The sequence below is a fragment of the Hyla sarda genome, chromosome 2, assembly GCF_029499605.1.
Source record: "Hyla sarda isolate aHylSar1 chromosome 2, aHylSar1.hap1, whole genome shotgun sequence".
NCBI classification, from domain to species: domain Eukaryota; kingdom Metazoa; phylum Chordata; class Amphibia; order Anura; family Hylidae; genus Hyla; species Hyla sarda.
In genome coordinates this window covers 492,207,908-492,229,738 of record NC_079190.1, presented here as the reverse complement: position 1 = coordinate 492,229,738, position 21,831 = coordinate 492,207,908, and the positions used below count along the sequence as shown (strand labels likewise).

The 21,831-nt window shown below is 45.1% G+C and overlaps 2 protein-coding genes across 6 annotated transcripts in view; one reads left to right on the top strand and one right to left on the bottom strand.

The window, feature by feature from the left end:
• LOC130357160 (fatty acyl-CoA hydrolase precursor, medium chain-like) overlaps window positions 1-14,922 on the bottom strand; it is a 43,289-nt gene extending 28,367 nt beyond the window's left edge. For 2 of the 5 annotated variants that reach the window (XM_056559646.1, XM_056559645.1), the window contains exons 1-2: window positions 14,846-14,922; window positions 809-1,013 (exon numbers count right to left, since the gene is read on the bottom strand). In XM_056559646.1, coding sequence (XP_056415621.1) covers window positions 809-1,013; window positions 14,846-14,906 — 266 coding nt within the window. In that variant the 5' untranslated portion in view covers window positions 14,907-14,922. Of the gene's footprint in view, window positions 1-808; window positions 1,014-1,729; window positions 1,804-9,313; window positions 9,441-14,845 lie in introns of those variants that run through there. The other 3 variants (XM_056559648.1, XM_056559647.1, XM_056559649.1) reach the window with 3 other exon arrangements.
• The window catches only part of ERG (ETS transcription factor ERG), a 414,806-nt gene that overhangs the window by 163,388 nt on the left and 229,587 nt on the right, over window positions 1-21,831 (top strand). The window lies entirely within an intron of this gene.

Below are 21,831 nucleotides of genomic sequence, written 5' to 3'. Positions count from 1 at the left end.
GATCATCACTCTCTGCTTCCAGCTTGTGAGGTGTAAAGAAGGTTCTAATACTATTGTGTGGGACCCGTGTGCGAATTTTCGCATATACGAATTTTGGTTTGTGTAAATTTTCGCATGTGCTAATTTTCACATATGCGAATTTTGGTGTATGTTATTTTACGCATTTGCTAATGTTCGCATATGCGAATTTTGGTTTATGGTAATTTACGCACTTGCTAATTTTTGTATATGCGAATGTTTGTTTATGCTAATTTTCGTATATGCCAATTTTGGTGTATGTTATTTTTCGCATCTGCTAATTTTGCGCATACACGAATTTTTGTGTATACTAATTATGGTTTATGCAAATATTCGCATATGCGGATTTTGGTTCATGGTAATTTTCGCACCTGCTAATTTTTGTATGTACGAATTTTTGTTTATGCTAATTTTCACATTTGCTAATTTTTGTGTGTGCGAATTTTCGTGTGTGCGAATTTTTGCTTATGCTAATTATGTTTTATGCTAATTTTCGCATATGCGAAAATAAACCGCGAATATTGCGAATATGCGAATTTTGCGAATATATGAGGAATAGTCGTCCATATATTCGCGAAATATCGCGAATTTGAATATGGCCTATGCTTCTCAACACTAGTTATAGGCTAAACCACGCACTGGCATCACAAATACAAGGGGATTTTATGCCATCTGCCCCTGGGATGACAACATCTGCCCTGCACCACACACCCGCCGTCACATTAAGTATATGATGATACCGTATAAATGTATCCTAAGCTCTACTCCACCAACCTCTATGTGCACTTACACTGGACCATATTCTGAGGCCTCCCTGGTTGAGGTCCATGCCGCAAGGGGTTTTGGGGCTGCAAATCTCAAAGAACCAACTGGAGGTTTGGCAAAGGGGACCCCATAGAAGGCGTGGACAGTCCTGTCTGTTTCCTTCATGGACAGCGTCTTTCCCCTCAGCTTGCCATATCGTGTTTCCACCTCAGGGCGACCGTCCTCATGTCCTAAAGTCACAAAAAACAGTAGATTATTGTATGCAACAAAGTGCGGTTACATCATGCTTTGTACTAAAGTTACATCCCCTGCTTGTTTAGTTGTGCTGTCTACGGGGAGGATAATGTAAAATTAACCTTTTTTATGACACCAGGGCACCGTTAGCCTATACATGGTCTGAGGTTTGAGACAGCTTCTCCTGGGCCAGGCACGGGGCAATAAATACTCTGATACGAGGTTACGGATATCTGTCTTTACTGAGACAGGATAGATGGTGAATTCTTTACAGCATAGATTGGTGTAAAGGGACATGTAGAGTAAACCTTGTGTGGTAAGCTTGTGGGGGTGTAGGGTATATGGGGTGTAGCTGTGCAGTGACTAAAGGGTGTTTGGTTAACCCTTAACACTCGTGATGCCAGGGTGAGGACTCCTCTGTATATACTTGTCCAATCGCCACCCATTGCAAGAGCGATAGGGAGGGATAATAAATGATTGTCCACAACCGGAGGTTTCAGAAAACTGTCGGAACTTTTACTGCAGGTTTTATGCAGACTTAAACAGGAACAGTCTTTGTACAAGAAGAGTCTATTAGGATCCTGACAGTTGGTTGGGACCTTGTGAGTTTTAAGCTCCGGAGAATTATATGCGCTGTTCCGCTGGATTTAGGGGATTGAGTTTAGGTCCAGCAGTCACGCAGACTTTAGCGGGGAGTTGTATTGTAACTCACTATTTGGTAAGTTGCGGTATTATCAGGCTTCGGCCTGGTCTTGTCTTTGAAGGTTACACGGATCTCTACTCTCTGCTAGTCCGTAACCCAAGAGAGCGAGGATTGGCTGGCAGCTCCCTTATATGGGCAGGGGCTAGCCTTGAGCTCATTGGTCCATACCATCTGTCAGTCACTTTACACAAGGGATTATGGTCTAAACATGTGACCAGCCCATGTGACCTACGAAGGTCCTTTAGCATACCCTAAAAGAATTAACATTAGTCACATGACCGAAGGTTCTGCGACACTATACAGTGACCCCCCGACTTATGATGGCCCCGACATATGATCATTTCAACATATGATGGCCTCTCAGAGCCCATTGTATGTTGAAGGCAGCATCGACATATGATGCTGCTGTGTGTCGGGGCCATCGTACAAACAGCTATCTGACAGCGCTGACAACTTCAGCAACTGACAGATAGTTGTATAATGTGCCCCGTGTGCCCCGTTCTGCCTCCTGTTACTCACATGCTGTCCTGCTAACTCACGCAGGCTTCCACTGTGAGCTCCATGTAAGCCCCGCCCCCCCAGTGCAGCCATAGCCAATAGCCTGCAGCATCTTGCTGCAGGCATCCAATGAGCTGCTGGCTGCCCTCCCCTTCCTTTCCTATAGAGCTGTAGTCGGCAGGATCATAATGGAGGACATTCTGTCCCCCCTGAAGGTATTTAAAGAACTGTACAGTACTGTATGCGATGTCACACATCACATACAATACATAGACACACTATACACCCCATACATCAATGTTTCCCTATCAGTGTGCCTCCAGCTGTTGCAAAACTATAACTCCCAGCATGCCCAGACAGTCAATGGCTGTACATGCATGCTGGGAGTTGTAGTTGTGCAACAGCTGGAGGCACCCTGGTTTGTTAAACATTCCCCATACACTCTACATACAATAGAATCCGGGAAGAGCAAAGAAATAAGGAGGCACTCACGGTTTTGTCGGGGTGACAGCAGGCTTCTTTATTTCAGGTGCGGCATGCGATCATCGGCGTGGGACGCCAGACCAGTGCAGACAGGTAGTGACAAATGTTTCACGCCCCTTCTGGGCGTTTCTTCAGACTCACCTTCCTCCTGCTTCACGCACAGGTAAATAGTCCACCCAGCGTGACGTCAGGGGGAAGGATTATTATCTTGATGTGAAGTAAAACCACAAATTTTAAAAACAAGACAACTGTATGCGAAAATCGAACATGGGAAGCAACGTAATGATATTTATAAAAATACACTAAGATCAAGGCGGTCATTCAAGCCCAAGTTACCTTGAGCATTGAGTTCGAGGATCAGTCTCGCCTCTCTCTGCAACAGGGTTTTAAGCCGATCTATGCCCTCCTTTTGATTAACCCTTTCTATGCCTAAAAAGGTAAGGCAAGAGGCATCACTGGAATGGCAGGTTACAATGTGCTCAATCAACCTAGGGCTTCCATGTCCTGTTTTTATGGAATGCACGTGTTCCCTAAATCTAATATTAAGGGCTCTTTTAGTGCACCCTATATAAAACCTCTTGCAGGGGCAAAGTATTGCATAAATGACAAAATTAGTCCGACAGCAAATTACATCCTTGAATCTAATATTTTTACCTCCAATATTTATGGTTTTCTCTGGATTGATGAAATTACACCAGTTACAAGAATTACAGCGATAGTTTCCTGGGGATAAAGTTCTGTTCAACCAGTTCTTATCTTGTTTTTTTGTCTCAAATTTACTTTGAACTAATTCGTTTTTCAAATTCCTAGTTTTACGGAACGCTATTAAGGGTTTATTTTTGGTAATATCCCTTAAATTAGTATCGTTCTGCACCAAGAACCAGTTATCGTAAATGATTTTCTTAATTCTTTCAGCCATCGGGCTGAATTGAAAAGAAAAAGTAAAGGGAGGAGATTTCTCCTTTCTTTGATCACTGTGTTTCTTGTTGTAAAACTTTTTTCCTTTCAGGAGGTCACTTCTTTTTTGTTTAGAAGCTCTTTCTAGAGCCTGGTTTAGGATAGGTTCTGGGTAACCTCTAATTAATAGGCGTTTTTTCAAGTCCATTGCCTGCAACAAAAAATCTTCGTCACTACTATTAACTCTTTTTAAGCGCAAAAATTGTCCATATGGGACAGCTTTTTTTACGTATATAGGGTGATAAGACCCGTAATGCAGCAACGAGTTGCAGGCAGTGGGCTTGCGATAGCCTTTCGTTTTTAGGCTATTATTCTCTAAATTAATCAATACATCTAAGAATTCTAATTCTCTGCCACCTACTTTGCTAGTAAATTTCAAATTCATGTCATTGGATGCGTTCAGTTCAGACACGAAGTCCGTAAAGGCGGACTCCGTGTCTGTCCATACTATGAACACGTCATCCACGAAACGTCTATAGCATGCTATCGACTTCAAATGTTTATTTTTACCGGAAAATATGTATTTTTTCTCAAACATAGCTACAAACAGGTTAGCCAGTGTGCACGCCACTGGCGTACCCATGGCTACGCCTCCCGTTTGTGTGAACCATTGTTCACCAAATTCAAAGGAGTTATTTGATAAAATAAATTCAAGGGATTCACAAATGAAGTCAATGCATGCCATACTCTTATCAGAGGACAATAATAAATCTCGTACAACCTCTACTGCTAGATTTTGAGGTATACTTGTATAGAGGCTTTCTATGTCCACAGACGTAAGGATGCAGTCTGCTGGCCATGAAAGTCCTTCTAAAGTTAACAAAAACTCGTTGGTATCTTTGACTAGGGATGGAATTTCAGATAGAAGTGGGTGGAGTAGCCAGTCCACAAATTTTGAGATGGGTTCGGTTAGGGTCCCCACACCGGAGACAATAGGTCGTCCAGGTGGGGACTCTAAAGTTTTATGTACTTTAGGAAGGAAGTACCACTGGGCAACCCTCAGAGATTTAGAGAGTAATTTTTCTGCCATTTTTTTAGATAGAACCCCCTTTTCTATGTGAATACGTAATAGGGACTGTAATTTACTAGTGGTTTTACTCAAAGGGTTTGACGAAAGTTTTTGATAGAATCTCTTATCGTTAAGCTGTCTATTAGCTTCCTGTACGTAATAACTTTTTTTCATAAGGACTATATTTCCTCCCTTATCTGATTTTTTAATTATTATGTCATCTCTTTTCTTCAGTTGTTCTAAAGCTAATGATTCTTCCCTGCTGATATTGTCACCATGTGCAGTGTACTTAAGTGCTTTTATACTTTCTAGAACTCTTTTTTGAAAAAGATCTAAACTGCTCCCAGGTGCTAGCGGGGGGCAGAAAGTAGATCTATTCCCTCCAGTGAATTCCTGGACCTGAAAAATAGTTTGAGACATATCAAACTCAGAGGGGCTAGAATCATTTTCATTCAGTAGGTCTATAAGGGATTCCAAGCCTTCCAGCTCCGCTTTTGGGGCATCCTGGAAGACACTGAATCCCAAAGGACCTATACTGACAGGGACCTCACCCTCTAATCTGGGTTGCTCGTTAGAAATTTTATTAGTACAAAAAAACTTTTTTAGATTCATTTTTCTTACAGTTTTGAAAAGATCAATTTCAAACTGTATATTATCAAACTGTTCAGTAAGACAATAATTAAGACCCTTTTTAAGTAAACTTTCAGTATGTCCATCTATTACGACGTCAGTCAGATTAATGATGGCTAGAGTGTCCTGACAGTCACTTATTGTTTCCATGACACATTCTTCCGCTTCTGACTTGTACTTTTGTTTCGCCCATCTTTGATGTCCCCTCCTTGTTTTTCTCCTAAAGGGCACCTTGGTGTCGAAGTAGATGGAATATTAGCCAGTTGATCTTTTGCAAGGACATTTTCTCCACTCTTATCATTACGGGTTGACTCCTCAGTGCCACTTGACTCTGAATCCGTGGTCCAATAGTCGCTTTTTTTATTATTATTTTTTCTGGTATACTGATTTTTGTTATTACGTCGATTTCTGGGATTTCTTTGTTTTCTCCCATTTTTGGCAAAAGTAAAAATCTTGTCAGTATCTCCGAGGGTTGCCCAGTGGTACTTCCTTCCTAAAGTACATAAAACTTTAGAGTCCCCACCTGGACGACCTATTGTCTCCGGTGTGGGGACCCTAACCGAACCCATCTCAAAATTTGTGGACTGGCTACTCCACCCACTTCTATCTGAAATTCCATCCCTAGTCAAAGATACTAACGAGTTTTTGTTAACTTTAGAAGGACTTTCATGGCCAGCAGACTGCATCCTTACGTCTGTGGACATAGAAAGCCTCTATACAAGTATACCTCAAAATCTAGCAGTAGAGGTTGTACGAGATTTATTATTGTCCTCTGATAAGAGTATGGCATGCATTGACTTCATTTGTGAATCCCTTGAATTTATTTTATCAAATAACTCCTTTGAATTTGGTGAACAATGGTTCACACAAACGGGAGGCGTAGCCATGGGTACGCCAGTGGCGTGCACACTGGCTAACCTGTTTGTAGCTATGTTTGAGAAAAAATACATATTTTCCGGTAAAAATAAACATTTGAAGTCGATAGCATGCTATAGACGTTTTGTGGATGACGTGTTCATAGTATGGACAGACACGGAGTCCGCCTTTACGGACTTCGTGTCTGAACTGAACGCATCCAATGACATGAATTTGAAATTTACTAGCAAAGTAGGTGGCAGAGAATTAGAATTCTTAGATGTATTGATTAATTTAGAGAATAATAGCCTAAAAACGAAAGGCTATCGCAAGCCCACTGCCTGCAACTCGTTGCTGCATTACGGGTCTTATCACCCTATATACATAAAAAAAGCTGTCCCATATGGACAATTTTTGCGCTTAAAAAGAGTTAATAGTAGTGACGAAGATTTTTTGTTGCAGGCAATGGACTTGAAAAAACGCCTATTAATTAGAGGTTACCCAGAACCTAACCTAAACCAGGCTCTAGAAAGAGCTTCTAAACAAAAAAGAAGTGACCTCCTGAAAGGAAAAAAGTTTTACAACAAGAAACACAGTGATCAAAGAAAGGAGAAATCTCCTCCCTTTACTTTTTCTTTTCAATTCAGCCCGATGGCTGAAAGAATTAAGAAAATCATTTACGATAACTGGTTCTTGGTGCAGAACGATACTAATTTAAGGGATATTACCAAAAATAAACCCTTAATAGCGTTCCGTAAAACTAGGAATTTGAAAAACGAATTAGTTCAAAGTAAATTTGAGACAAAAAAACAAGATAAGAACTGGTTGAACAGAACTTTATCCCCAGGAAACTATCGCTGTAATTCTTGTAACTGGTGTAATTTCATCAATCCAGAGAAAACCATAAATATTGGAGGTAAAAATATTAGATTCAAGGATGTAATTTGCTGTCGGACTAATTTTGTCATTTATGCAATACTTTGCCCCTGCAAGAGGTTTTATATAGGGTGCACTAAAAGAGCCCTTAATATTAGATTTAGGGAACACGTGCATTCCATAAAAACAGGACATGGAAGCCCTAGGTTGATTGAGCACATTGTAACCTGCCATTCCAGTGATGCCTCTTGCCTTACCTTTTTAGGCATAGAAAGGGTTAATCAAAAGGAGGGCATAGATCGGCTTAAAACCCTGTTGCAGAGAGAGGCGAGACTGATCCTCGAACTCAATGCTCAAGGTAACTTGGGCTTGAATGACCGCCTTGATCTTAGTGTATTTTTATAAATATCATTACGTTGCTTCCCATGTTCGATTTTCGCATACAGTTGTCTTGTTTTTAAAATTTGTGGTTTTACTTCACATCAAGATAATAATCCTTCCCCCTGACGTCACGCTGGGTGGACTATTTACCTGTGCGTGAAGCAGGAGGAAGGTGAGTCTGAAGAAACGCCCAGAAGGGGCGTGAAACATTTGTCACTACCTGTCTGCACTGGTCTGGCGTCCCACGCCGATGATCGCATGCCGCACCTGAAATAAAGAAGCCTGCTGTCACCCCGACAAAACCGTGAGTGCCTCCTTATTTCTTTGCTCTTCCCGGATTCTACTGTGTATACTTTAGAGGATTGAGCACCCGGTCTGTCACGGACGGCATTACCCCATCACTCCTTGCCTTCCCAGCATTTGGTCGCGTGAGAGCTCATAGAATAAATAGGGTGTTGCCGCAGCTGTGCCGGTACTGTCTCTACGCTGTGAACTCTACATACAATGGTCATCCCAGAACCAATTAGCAGTTTCCCATAGAGATATGTATTCAACATACAATGGTTCCGAGGCCCCAGAACCAATTACCATTTTTACATAGACACATGTACTCGACATATGATGGTTTCAACATATGATGGTTCTCCTGGAACCAATTAATATCATATGTTGAGGGACCACTGTATACACAATTAAATACACACACACAAACATCATAAAATGAAAGAAGGAAGAGGTGACAAGGGGCTATCCCACCAGGAGGACCCTACCGGAACGGAGTAACTCTGGATTTGGGGACCACCATACAAGGTACGGTATACTATACGGTACCAGGACGCCACACTTGGAAGCCTTGGGTCGCCTTGCTGGGACTTGTAGTTGTTTGTGCCGTGCTGTATGGTGACTGACTTGTGATGAATGGCAACCTACGCTGACTTTGGTGCTGAAGACTGACTGAAAACTGCTGGGTTTCCTCCCCAGTGTTTATTGCTTACCGCTAGACTTGACTTCACCTGAGCGTAGGGGATTTTCTTTAGGATATGCGTGGCTGCAGGATTCGATTTCTGATTAGCTCAAAGCCCAGATCACCTCACACTTCTCTCTGCCTTCTCCCCACTGTACCTCAGAAGCTCAGCTCACAGCTCTGACTGGCACTCAAAGTAAACAGCTCCTCCTCTCCTACACTATATAAAGGGCAATTTGGAGGACTCCTAGTGGGGCAGACAGATCACCTGATTCACTCTTGCGATTTCCCTGCTAACAGACTTAAAGAAACAGTAACAGAAAATTCTAGAATAACAACAATGCCATAAGAATGCAAAATAATGAGTCCTGAGTAGTGGGCCCAAGACGAACACTGAAGGCCACATCTGCCTGACAGGATGGGCAACATTACACTTTTAAGCAGCTTTCACATACTGGGCATAGTTCTATAGGGTAAAATATCGGGAGAATTGCACTTTAGTGAAAAAATAGGACCCTGGACAGATGGAGTCAATACAGTATTTCAATATATTTGGAAGGTAAAAAGCTTTGGCAAAAGTTAATAGATAAGTGACTCGATACTAGAAACTGATAAGGCAGTGATTCCCAAGCAGTGTGTCTCCAGCAGTTGCTACACTGAGGTAGGGCCATAAGGAGGACAAGGTGACTCTGCAATAATACAAATGTCCATGAATATTAAAAGTGGCCTGGGTAAGAGCAGGGACATTGATCTACTGAGCGTGTACTCCTATCAATAACCCTTGTAATCCCATAAAGTACAGCAGTGCTGTTATCAGTGCCCCAGGGGACAGAGTTGAACCATTGTTTATACAGCATTAAACTGTCATGAACTTGGGGCTATATAACCAACACACAGCCTTTGTACTGTGTGCAGACTGTGTCTACAGTAGTGTTTTTACCTTAGTTCTCTCTGCTTTTATCACCCCAAAAAACGTTTTTGATAGCAGCCGCACACAGTCAGATAGGCGTGGCGCAAGGCACGCTGTGCCCCGCTGCCAACATGCTTTTTGCCTCTAGCACTGCACATGCGCACTGAGGAGGCAGGCGGCGGGAGCGAGCGCTTGCCAGGATAACACGCTGCGGCACGCACAAGGGATAAGCTAAGATGCGCATGCGCTGGGACCTGTGTGTCAATCACACAGGGGTCCCAGTGCTGACGTACAGGGCATAGACATGTCGGCAGCAGGGCATAGCAAACCTTGAGCCACACCTATCCGACTGTGTGCGGCTGCTATCAAAAGCATTTTTGGGGGGGATAAAAACAGAGAAAACTAAGGTAAAAACACTACTGTAGACAGAGTCTGCGCACAGTACAAAGGCTGTGTGTAGGTTATATAGCCCCAAGTTCATGACAGTTGCGCTTTAACATAGTCCACAGAACTTTATAACCAGGCACAGATAAGGGAGGTGTTGCCCCATGCTCCTGCTGTCCTGTCAGGCAGCCTCCTTCAGTCTCCCCAAGGCCCCCTGCACTTGTTTCTACATTGTAAATATGTTTTACTATGTAAAGTGTTATAAAATGTAATGTTGCTTTAAGAGTTATACCATGTGATATGTCATGTGATTGTTACCCAGGAGGTACCAGTGACCAGGTGATGCCAAGAGTGACCAATGGGCTCCCTGCTAGTCTCCCCCATATAAGCCCTGGGTGGAGCTTCTCTCTCTATTCTGCTGAGGTCCAGTGCAGTCTTGTCTAGTATGTGTGTCCAGAGTGTTGGAGACCTCAAAGTCCAGTCCTGCAGCCACCATCAAGTCAAGTAAGATAAATTCACAGCTTTATGAGTCAAGTCAGTGCCTTTCATCTGCCAAATCAGCGTGGTCTGCATTCAATTGTCCAGTCCTACTACAAGTCCCAGCAAGCCCATAAGGTCTCTGCGTCACTGGTCACCTCCTTAGGCCCTGGCTGAACTGTATAGACTTTACCATCTGTCTATCCTCAGTAAAGCTACCGTTATCCGTAACTTGGCGTCGGAGTCTTTATTGCCCTCGTACCTTGTCCAGGATCCAGCGGTGCACCTTCAGGTGGTTTTGGCTAAACCATGCCCTAACGTCACGAATACAAGGGGTTAATGCCATCTGCCTCTAGGGTAACAACATCTGCCATGCACCACACACCCCACCACCACAAGAGATTACACTCTACAGGAGAGATGACCCTGTCCATAAGAGCTTACACTCTACAGGAGAGAGGACCCTGTCCATAAGAGCTTACACTCTACAGGAGAGATGACCCTGTCCATAAGAGCTTACACTCTACAGCAGAGAGGACACTGTACAAAAGAGCTTACACTCTACAGGAGAGAGAACCCTGCCCATAAGAGCTTATACTATACAGAAGAGAGGACCCTGTACATGAGAGCTTACACTATACAGGAGAGAGGATCCTGTACATAAGAGCTTACACTCTACAGGAGAGAGGACCCTGTACATAAGAGCTTACACTCTACAAGAGAGAGGACCCTGCCCATAAGAGCTTACACTCTACAGGAGAGAGGACCCTGTACATAAGAGCTTAGACTCTACAGGAGAGACGACCCTGCCCATAAGAGCTTACACTCTACAGGAGAGAGGACCCTGCCCATAAGAGCTTACACTCTACAGGAGAGAGGACCCTATACATAAGAGCTTACACTCTACAGGAGAGAGGACCCTGCCCATAAGAGCTTACACTCTACAGGAGAGAGGACCCTATACATAAGAGCTTACACTCTACAAGAGAGAGGACCCTGCCCATAAGAGCTTACACTCTACAGGAGAGAGGACCCTGCCCATAAGAGCTTACACTCTCCAGGAGAGAGGACCCTGCCCATAAGAGCTTACACTCTACAGGAGAGAGGACCCTGCCCATAAGAGCTTACACTCTACAGGAGAGAGGACCCTGTACATAAGAGCTTACACTCTACAGGAGAGAGGACCCTGTACATAGGAGCTTACACTATACAGAAGAGAGGACCCTGCACATAAGAGCTTACACTATACAGAAGAGAGGACCCTGCCCATAAGAGCTTATACTCTACAGGAGAGAGGACCCTGTCCATAAGAGCTTACACTATACAGAAGAGAGGACCCTGCCCATAAGAGCTTACACTATACAGAAGAGAGGACCCTGCACATAAGAGCTTACACTATACAGAAGAGAGGACCCTGCCCATAAGAGCTTATACTCTACAGGAGAGAGAACCCTGTACATAAGAACTTACACTCTACAGGAGAGAGGACCCTGCCCATAAGAGCTTACACTCTACAGGAGAGAGGACCCTGCCCATAAGAGTTTACACTCTACAGGAGAGAGGACCTCGCACATAAGAGATTACACTCTACAGGAGAGACGACCCTGCCCATAAGATCTTACACTCTACAGGAGAGAGGACCCCGCACATAAGAGCTTAAACTCTACAGGAGAGAGGACCCTGTCCATAAGAGCTTACACTCTACAGTAGAGAGGACCCTATACATAAGAGCTTACACTCTACAGGAGAGAGGATCCTGCCCATAAGAGCTTACACTCTACAGGAGAGAGGACCCTGTACATAAGAGCTTACACTCTACAAGAGAGAGGACCCTGCCCATAAGAGCTTACACTCTACAGGAGAGAGGACCCTGTACATAAGAGCTTACACTCTACAGGAGAGACGACCCTGCCCATAAGAGCTTACACTCTACAGGAGAGAGGACCCTGCCCATAAGAGCTTACACTCTACAGGAGAGAGGACCCTATACATAAGAGCTTACACTCTACAGGAGAGAGGACCCTGCCCATAAGAGCTTACACTCTACAGGAGAGAGGACCCTATACATAAGAGCTTACACTCTACAAGAGAGAGGACCCTGCCCATAAGAGCTTACACTCTACAGGAGAGAGGACCCTGCCCATAAGAGCTTACACTCTCCAGGAGAGAGGACCCTGCCCATAAGAGCTTACACTCTACAGGAGAGAGGACCCTGCCCATAAGAGCTTACACTCTACAGGAGAGAGGACCCTGTACATAAGAGCTTACACTCTACAGGAGAGAGGACCCTGTACATAGGAGCTTACACTATACAGAAGAGAGGACCCTGCACATAAGAGCTTACACTATACAGAAGAGAGGACCCTGCCCATAAGAGCTTATACTCTACAGGAGAGAGGACCCTGTCCATAAGAGCTTACACTATACAGAAGAGAGGACCCTGCCCACAAGAGCTTACACTATACAGAAGAGAGGACCCTGCACATAAGAGCTTACACTATACAGAAGAGAGGACCCTGCCCATAAGAGCTTATACTCTACAGGAGAGAGAACCCTGTACATAAGAACTTACACTCTACAGGAGAGAGGACCCTGCCCATAAGAGCTTACACTCTACAGGAGAGAGGACCCTGCCCATAAGAGTTTACACTCTACAGGAGAGAGGACCTCGCACATAAGAGATTACACTCTACAGGAGAGACGACCCTGCCCATAAGATCTTACACTCTACAGGAGAGAGGACCCCGCACATAAGAGCTTAAACTCTACAGGAGAGAGGACCCTGTCCATAAGAGCTTACACTCTACAGTAGAGAGGACCCTGTACATAAGAGCTTACACTCTACAGGAGAGAGGATCCTGCCCATAAGAGCTTACACTCTACAGGAGAGAGGACCCTGTACATAAGAGATTATGCTCTACAGGAGAGAGGACCCTGTCCAGAAAAGCTTATGCTCTACAGGAGAGAGGACCCTGTACATAAGAGCTTACACTCTACAGGAGAGAGGACCCTGTACATAAGAGCTTACACTCTACAGGAGAGAGGACCCTGTACATAGGAGCTTACACTATACAGAAGAGAGGACCCTGCACATAAGAGCTTACACTATACAGAAGAGAGGACCCTGCCCATAAGAGCTTATACTCTACAGGAGAGAGGACCCTGTCCATAAGAGCTTACACTATACAGAAGAGAGGACCCTGCCCATAAGAGCTTACACTCTACAGGAGAGAGGACCTCGCACATAAGAGCTTACACTCTACAGGAGAGACGACCCTGCCCATAAGATCCTACACTCTACAGGAGAGAGGACCCCGCACATAAGAGATTACACTCTACAGGAGAGAGGACCCTGTCCATAAGAGCTTACACTCTACAGTAGAGAGGACCCTGTACATAAGAGCTTACACTCTACAGGAGAGAGGATCCTGCCCATAAGAGCTTACACTCTACAGGAGAGAGGACCCTGTACATAAGAGCTTATGCTCTACAGGAGAGAGGACCCTGTCCAGAAGAGCTTATGCTCTACAGGAGAGAGGACCCTGTACATAAGAGCTTACACTCTACAGGAGAGAGGACCCTGTACATAAGAGCTTACACTCTACAGGAGAGAGGACCCTGTACATAGGAGCTTACACTATACAGAAGAGAGGACCCTGCACATAAGAGCTTACACTATACAGAAGAGAGGACCCTGCCCATAAGAGCTTATACTCTACAGGAGAGAGGACCCTGTCCATAAGAGCTTACACTATACAGAAGAGAGGACCCTGCCCATAAGAGCTTACACTATACAGAAGAGAGGACCCTGCACATAAGAGCTTACACTATACAGAAGAGAGGACCCTGCCCATAAGAGCTTATACTGCCCATAAGAACTTACACTCTACAGGAGAGAGGACCCCGCACATAAGAGCTTACACTCTACAGGAGAGACGACCCTGCCCATAAGAGCTTACACTCTACAGGAGAGAGGACCCCGCACATAAGAGCTTACACTCTACAGGAGAGACGACCCTGCCCATAAGATCTTACACTCTACAGGAGAGGGGATACTGTACCCTAAGAGCTTACACTCTACAGGAGAGAGGACCCTGTCCATAAGAGCTTACACTCTACAGGAGAGAGGACCCTGTCCATAAGAGCTTACACTCTACAGGAGAGAGGACCCTGTACATAAGAGCTTACACTCTACAGGAGAGAGGACCCCGCACATAAGAGCTTACACTCTACAGGAGAGACGACCCTGCCCATAAGAGCTTACACTCTACAGGAGAGAGGACCCCGCACATAAGAGCTTACACTCTACAGGAGAGACGACCCTGCCCATAAGATCTTACACTCTACAGGAGAGGGGATACTGTACCCTAAGAGCTTACACTCTACAGGAGAGAGGACCCTGTCCATAAGAGCTTACACTCTACAGGAGAGAGGACCCTGTCCATAAGAGCTTACACTCTACAGGAGAGAGGACCCTGTACATAAGAGCTTACACTCTACAGGAGAGAGGACCCTGTACATAAGAGCTTACACTCTACAGAAGAGAGGTCCCTGTACATAAGAACTTACAGTCTACAGGAGAGAGGTCCCAGACCATAAGACCTTACTCTACAGCTCTTGATGTGATGTGGTTGTGAGACTGCATATAGTCCATTGCGATGTTTCTGCACCCTCATTTCCTTCTAATCAATGTCTCCTTACCTGATGCCAGGACCCCCAGAGTCAGGGTGCACAGTAGGATTCCTCTCATTAGACCCTCCATCAGTGTAGAACATGTATGGTTCAATTTCACTTAAAAATGACTCTAAGGATCCCGAATAAAGAAGCGGCTCCAAGCTGAGACTTGTGACAGAGTTGTCCCTGGACTCCTGATTGGCTGATGGTTGTGTCAATCATTGTGTTGTTGACTGGTCTGGCCAGTGCAGGCGGATCGGCTGTTTTATATGATATCAGGATCAGTGACCTTTATACAGTAAACCTCACTCCAAGATTCACTCTGTACACCATTGATCTCCAGCCAATGGCTCAGGAACTCTTGCTATGTGAGTTGCTGTAAGACTTCTGAGTCCCTAGCAAGGGATAAACCCCTAACCCAACTGTTATAAATGCTATTAATATATTAATATTTAAATTACACTAACAATATGAACTGCTAGTTTGTCCTCAAAGAAAAAAAACATGAATATAATAAATCCCCTCTCCTTCATCCACCCATACCCCTTTCCTTCACCTCCTTGGTTGACCTCCTCCTCCTTGACGTCCTGGTACTAAAGGACCCAGGGCGTATCCATACGCCCGTTGGAATTTCGGTCCCCGCCGCGCCGGGCGGGGACCGGGCCGGGGTGACTGCTGATATCAATCAGCAGACACCCCGCGCAAATGCCCAGGTTCTCCCCCCCCCCCCCCCCCGTCGGCGATCGTCGCAAATCGCTAGTGAATTCACACTTGCGATTTGCGCCGATTCCGGGTCATACGGGTCTATTGTGACCCGGTGACCTGGAATAGAAGGGGGATTGCAGTTGTCTAAGACACCCACGATCCCCCTGTAGGCATAGGAGTGAGGTGATAGGGGTGCCACCCCTCCTATCCCTGTTATTGGTCTGCTATAGTGTTGAGCGGCATAGGCCATATTCAAATTCGCGAATATTCGCAAATATATGGACGAATATTCGTCATAAATTCGTGAATATTCGCATATTCGTAATATTCTCGATTTATGTTCGCATATGCGAAAATTCGCGCATGTGAAAATTAACATATGCGAAAATTCACACACCGGTCTCACACAGTAGTATTAGAGCCTTCTTTACACCACACAAGCTGGAAGCAGAAAGGGGTGATCACTGTGATGTTGTTACGCCGAGCGCTCCGGGTCCCCGCTCCTCCCCGGAGCGCTCGCAGCGTTCTCTCATTCGCAGCGCCCCGGTCAGACCTGCTGACCGGGTGCGCTGCGATATTACTCCCAGCCGGGATGCGATTCGCGATGCGGGACGCGCCCGCTCGCGATGCGCATCTCGGCTCCCGTACTTGACCCGTTCCTCGTCTGTGTTGTCCCGGCGCGCGCGGCCCCGCTCCTTAGGGCGCGCGCGCGCCGGGTCTCTGCCATTTAAAGGGCCGCTGTGCCACTGATTGGCGCAGCAGGCCTAATCAGTATTCTCACCTGTGCACTCCCTATTTATACCTCACTTCCCCTGCACTCCCTCACCGGATCTTGTTGCCATTGTGCCAGTGAAAGCGTTTCCTTGTGTGTTCCTAGCCTGTGTTCCAGACCTCCTGCCGTTGCCCCTGACTACGATCCTTGCTGCCTGCCCTGACCTTCTGCTACGTCCGACCTTGCTCTTTTCTACTCCCTTGTACCGCGCCTATCTTCAGCAGTCAGAGAGGTTGAGCCGTTGCTGGTGGATACGACCTGGTTGCTACCGCCGCTGCAAGACCATCCCGCTTTGCGGCGGGCTCTGGTGAATACCAGTAGCAACTTAGAACCGGTCCACCAACACGGTCCACGCCAATCCCTCTCCGGCACAGAGGATCCACCTCCAGCCAGCCGAATCGTGACAGATGTGTACTGTGAAAAAGAAAATTAAGTTAAAAAAAAAAAAAAAGAATATTCGTAATTACAAATATATAGTGCTATATTCGAGAATATTCGCAAATTCGCGAATATGCGATATTCGCGAATAAAATTCGCATTGCGAATATTCGCGAGCAACACTAGTCTGCTATTGATCGTCAGAGGCGACGACCAAGAGCAGACCGGGGGAGGGGGGGTTAACTTTCGTTTTCCCCGTCCTGCCCACCCACAATAGGCAGGGCAGAATGGGGAACCGAAGGGGACCGGGCGCCGACGTCCACTTACCCGTCCGGAGGCTGCGGCGACGTTGATCGGCTAGCGGCGTGACGTGCGTCTGAAGAGGACTGCTCCCGGGATCCTACGGAAGCCGGTAAGTTGATATGGAGGGTTACAGTCTGAGACTGTGGTCTCTAACTGTAGCCCTCCAGATGTTGCAAAACTACAACTCCCAGCATGCCCAGACAGCTGTTTGGGCATGCTGGAATATGTAGTTTTGCAACAGCTGGAGGGCTGCAGTTTGAGACCACTATACAGTGGTCTCTAAACTATATCCCTCCAGATCTTGCAAAACTACAACTCCTAGCATGCCCACATAGCTGTTTGTTGTTTGGGCATGCTGGGAGTTGTAGTTTTGCAACATCTGGAGGTCCACAGTTTGGAGATCACTGTGCAGTGGTCTAAAAACTGTAGCTCTGCAGATGTTGCAAAACTGCAATTCCCAGCATGTCCAGAAAGCAAACAGCTGTCTCTGCATGCTGGGAGTTGTAGTTGGGTACCTCCAGCTGTTGCACAACTACATCTCTGAGCATGTCCTTCGGTGATTAGTCCATGCTGGGAGTTGTAGTTTTGCAACAGCTGGAGGCACACTAGTTGGAAAATACTGAGTTAGGTAACAGAACCTAACTGAAGGTTTTCCAACCAGTGTGCCTCCAGCTGTTGCAAAAGTGCAACTCCCAGCAAGCACGGTCTGTCAGTACATGTTGGGAGTTGTAGTTTTGAAACAGCTGGAGGTTTGCCCCCCCATGTGAATGTACAGGGTACATTCACATGGGCAGGTTTACAGTAAATTCTTGCTTCAAGTTTGGGCTGCGGCAAATTTTTCGCGGCAGCGCAAACTCCTAGCGGGAAACTCACCGTAACCCGCCAGTGTGGATGTACCCTAAAAACACTACACTAACACATAATAAAGAGTAAAACGCTACATATACACCCCCTTACACTGTCCCCCCACCAATAAAAAATTTAAAAAGTCTTGTACGGCAGGGTTTCCAAAACGGAGCCTCCAGCTGTTGCAAAACAACAACTCCCAGCATTTCTGGACAGCCACTGACTGTCCAGGCATGCTGGGAGTTTAGCAGCAGCTGGAGGCACCCTTTTTGGGAATCACTGGCGTAGAATACCCCTATGTCCACCCATATGCAATCCCTAATTTAGTCCTCAAATGCGCATGGCGCTCCCTCACTTCGGAGCCCTGTCGTATTTCAAGGAAACAGTTTAGGGCCACATATGGGGTATCACCGTACTCGGGAGAAATTGCACTACAAATTTTGGCATCTTTTTTTCCTTTTACCACTTGTGAAAAGGAAAAGTTGGGGGATAAACCAGCCTGTTAGTGTAAAAAAATAAAATGTTTACACTAACATGCTGGTGTTGCCCCATACTTTTTATTTCCACAAGCGGTAAAAGGAAAAAAAGGCCCCCAAAATTTGTAACGCAATTTCTCCTGAGTACAGAAAAACCCCAGATGTGGACGTAAAATGCTTTGCGGGCACACAACAAGGCTCAGGAGTGAGAGCGCACCATGTAGATTTGAGGCCTAAATTGGTGATTTGCACATGGGTGGCTGATTTTACAGCGGTTCTGACAAATGCAAAAAAAAAAAATACCCACATGTGACCCCATTTTGGAAACTACACCCCTCACCGAACGTGACAAGGGGTATAGTGAGCCTGAACACCCCACAGGTGTTTGACAAATTTTCATTTAAGTTGGATGGGAAAATGAAAAAAAAAAATGTTTTTCACTAAAATGCTGGTGTTACCCAAAACTTTTCATTTTCACAAGGGAAAATAGGAAAAAAGTCCCCCCAAATTTGTAACCCCATCTCTTCTGAGTAAGAAAATACCCCATATGTGAATTTATAGTTCTCTGCGGGCGAACTACAATGCTCAGAAGAGAAGGAGCACCATTGGGATTTTGTAGAGAAAATTTGTCCGGAATTGAAGGCCACGTGTGTTTACAAAGCCCCCATAGTGCCAGAAAAATGGACCCCCGACACATGTGACCCCATTTTGGAAACTACACCCCTCACGTAATGTAATAAGGGGTACATTGAGAATTTACGCCCCACAGGTGTCTGACAGATTTTTGGAACAGTGGTCCGTAAAAATGAAAAATTTAATTTTTCATTTGCAAAGCCCACTATTCTGAAGATCTGTGGGGTGTAAATACTCACTGCACCCCTTATTAAATTCTGTGAGGGGTGTAGTTTCCAAAATGGGGTCACATGTGGGGGGGTCCACTGTTCTGGCACCACGGGGGCTTTGTAAACGCACATGGCCCCTGACTACCATTCCAAACTAATTCTCTTTCCAACAGCTCAATGGCGCTCCGCCTCTTCTGAGCATTGTAGTTCGCCAGCAGAGCATTTTACATCCTAACATGGGGTATTTCCATACTCGGAAGAAATGGGGTTACAAATTTTAGGGGTCATTTTCTCCTATTACCCCTTGTAAAAATGTAAAATTTAGGGGAAAAACTGCATTTTTGTAAAAAAAAAAATGTTTTTCATTTACACATCCAACATTAACGAAAAGTCGTCAAACACCTGTGGGGTGTTAAGGCTCAGCGGACCCCTTGTTACATTCCTTGAGGGGTGTAGTTTCCAAAATAGTATGCCATGTGGGTTTTTTTTGCTGTTCTGGCACCACAGGGGCTTCCTAAATGCGACATGCCCCCAAAAAACCATTTCAGCAAAAGTTGCTTTCAAAAAGCCAAATGTTACTCTTTTTCTTCTGAGCATTGTAGTTCGCCCACAAAGCATTTTACGTCCTAACATGGGGTATTTCCATACTCAGAAGAGATGGAGTTAAAAATTTGGGGGGGGGGGGCATTTTCTCCCATTACCCTTTGTAAAAATGGTAAATTTGGGGGAAAAACTGCACTTTAGTGTGAATTTCTTTTTCCATTTACACATCCGATTTTAACGAAAAGTTGTCAAACACCTGTGGGGTGTTAAGGCTAACTGGGCCCCTTGTTACGTTCCTTGAGGGGTGTATTTTCCAAAATGGTATGCCATGTGGTGTTTTTTGCTGTTCTGGCACCATAGGGGCTTTCTAAATGGGACATGCTCCTTCGCTCCTTCCCTTCTGAGCCCTCTACTGCGCCCACCGAACACTTGACATACACATATGAGGTATTTCCTTACTTGAGAGAAATTGGGTTACAAATTTTGGGGGCTTTTTCTCCTATTACCACTTGTAAAAATTCAAAAACTGGGTCTACAAGAACATGCGAGTGTAAAAAATGAAGATTTTGAATTTTCTCCTTCACTTTGCTGTTATTCCTGTGAAACACCTAAAGGGTTAATACACTTACTGAATGTCATTTTTAATACTTTGATGGGTGCAGTTTTTATAATGGGGTCATTTGTGGGGTATTTCTAATATGAAGGCCCTTCAAATCCACTTCAAAACTGAACTGGTCCCTGAAAAATTCCGATTTTGAAAATTTTGTGAAAAATTGGAAAATTGCTGCTGAACTTTGAAGCCCTCTGATGTCTTCCAAAAGTAAAAACATGTCAACTTTATGATGCAAACATAAAGTAGACATATTGTATATGTGAATCAATGTATAATTTATTTGGAATATCCATTTTCCTTATAAGCAGAGAGCTTCAAAGTAAAAAAAATGCAAAATTTTCAATTTTTTTCATCAAATTTTTAAATTTTTCACCAAGAAATGATGCAAGTATTGACAAGATTTTACCACTAACATAAAGTAGACTATGTCACAAAAAAAACAGTCTCGGAATCAGAATGAAAGGTAAAAGCATCCCAGAGTTATTAATGCTTGAAGTGACAGTGGTCAGATGTTCAAAAAATGGCCGGGTCCTTAAGGTATATTTGGGCTGGGTCCTTAAGGGGGTAAAGGACATATGTCTTTTTTCAACTGTACTATGCAACTATGTAGTTATATATGATTCCAGCTGTATCACACTGACAGAACTGAACATTACCTCACAAAACAACCAGGGGCGCTCATCATATGCCCATACACAGGTACCTGGTAGTTTGTATTTCCTCAGAGCACATGGTAGATGTAATTAGAAGTGTCTGTGTATGGCTGCCATACCTCTGCCTTCAAACTATACTTACCTACCTCTGGTCCCCCTGCTTGTCCTGACGCAGCTCCGGGTCTTCTTTTTCAATCGTCCACTTTTCACCTCTTCACCCTGTTTCCAAGATGAGTGCTCAGAGCCAGACCTTAAAGGGGTACTCCACCCCTAGACATCTTATCCCCTATTCAAAACATAGGGGATAAGATGTCTGATCGTGGGGGTCCTGCCGCTGGGGACCCCCACTATCTCCCTGCTGCACCCGGCATTCGTTTAGAGCATCGGATGCAGCACCAGAGGCTCGAGATGTCACAGCCGTGCCCCGCTCATGACTTCACGGCCACGCCCCCTCAATGCAAGTCTATGGGAGGGGGGCATGGTACCCCCCCCCCCCAGACTTGTATTGAGGGGCATGGCCGTGACGTCACGAGCCTCCGCCCCGCATCGGCAGCTATCCGGCATGGAGCAAAGTTCGCTCCGTGCACTGGATATACTGTATATTTAGAGTGCCTCAGCCGAGATCCCTAGCGGCGGGACCCACATGATCAGACATCTTATCCCCTATCCTTTGGATAGGGGATAAGATGTCTACGGGCGGAGTACCACTTTAAGTTTCTGCTCTAAGCGCTTGTGTTGAAAAAAGGCTGAAGAGATGAGAGAAGGGGGAGAGATAAAAAGAAGAACCAGTGCTGCTGCAGGACCAGCAGGGGGACCGGGGGTAGGTAAGTATTGTTTTTCTTTATTTTTTCTTTATTTATTTTTTACCAAACTCTCCCCACA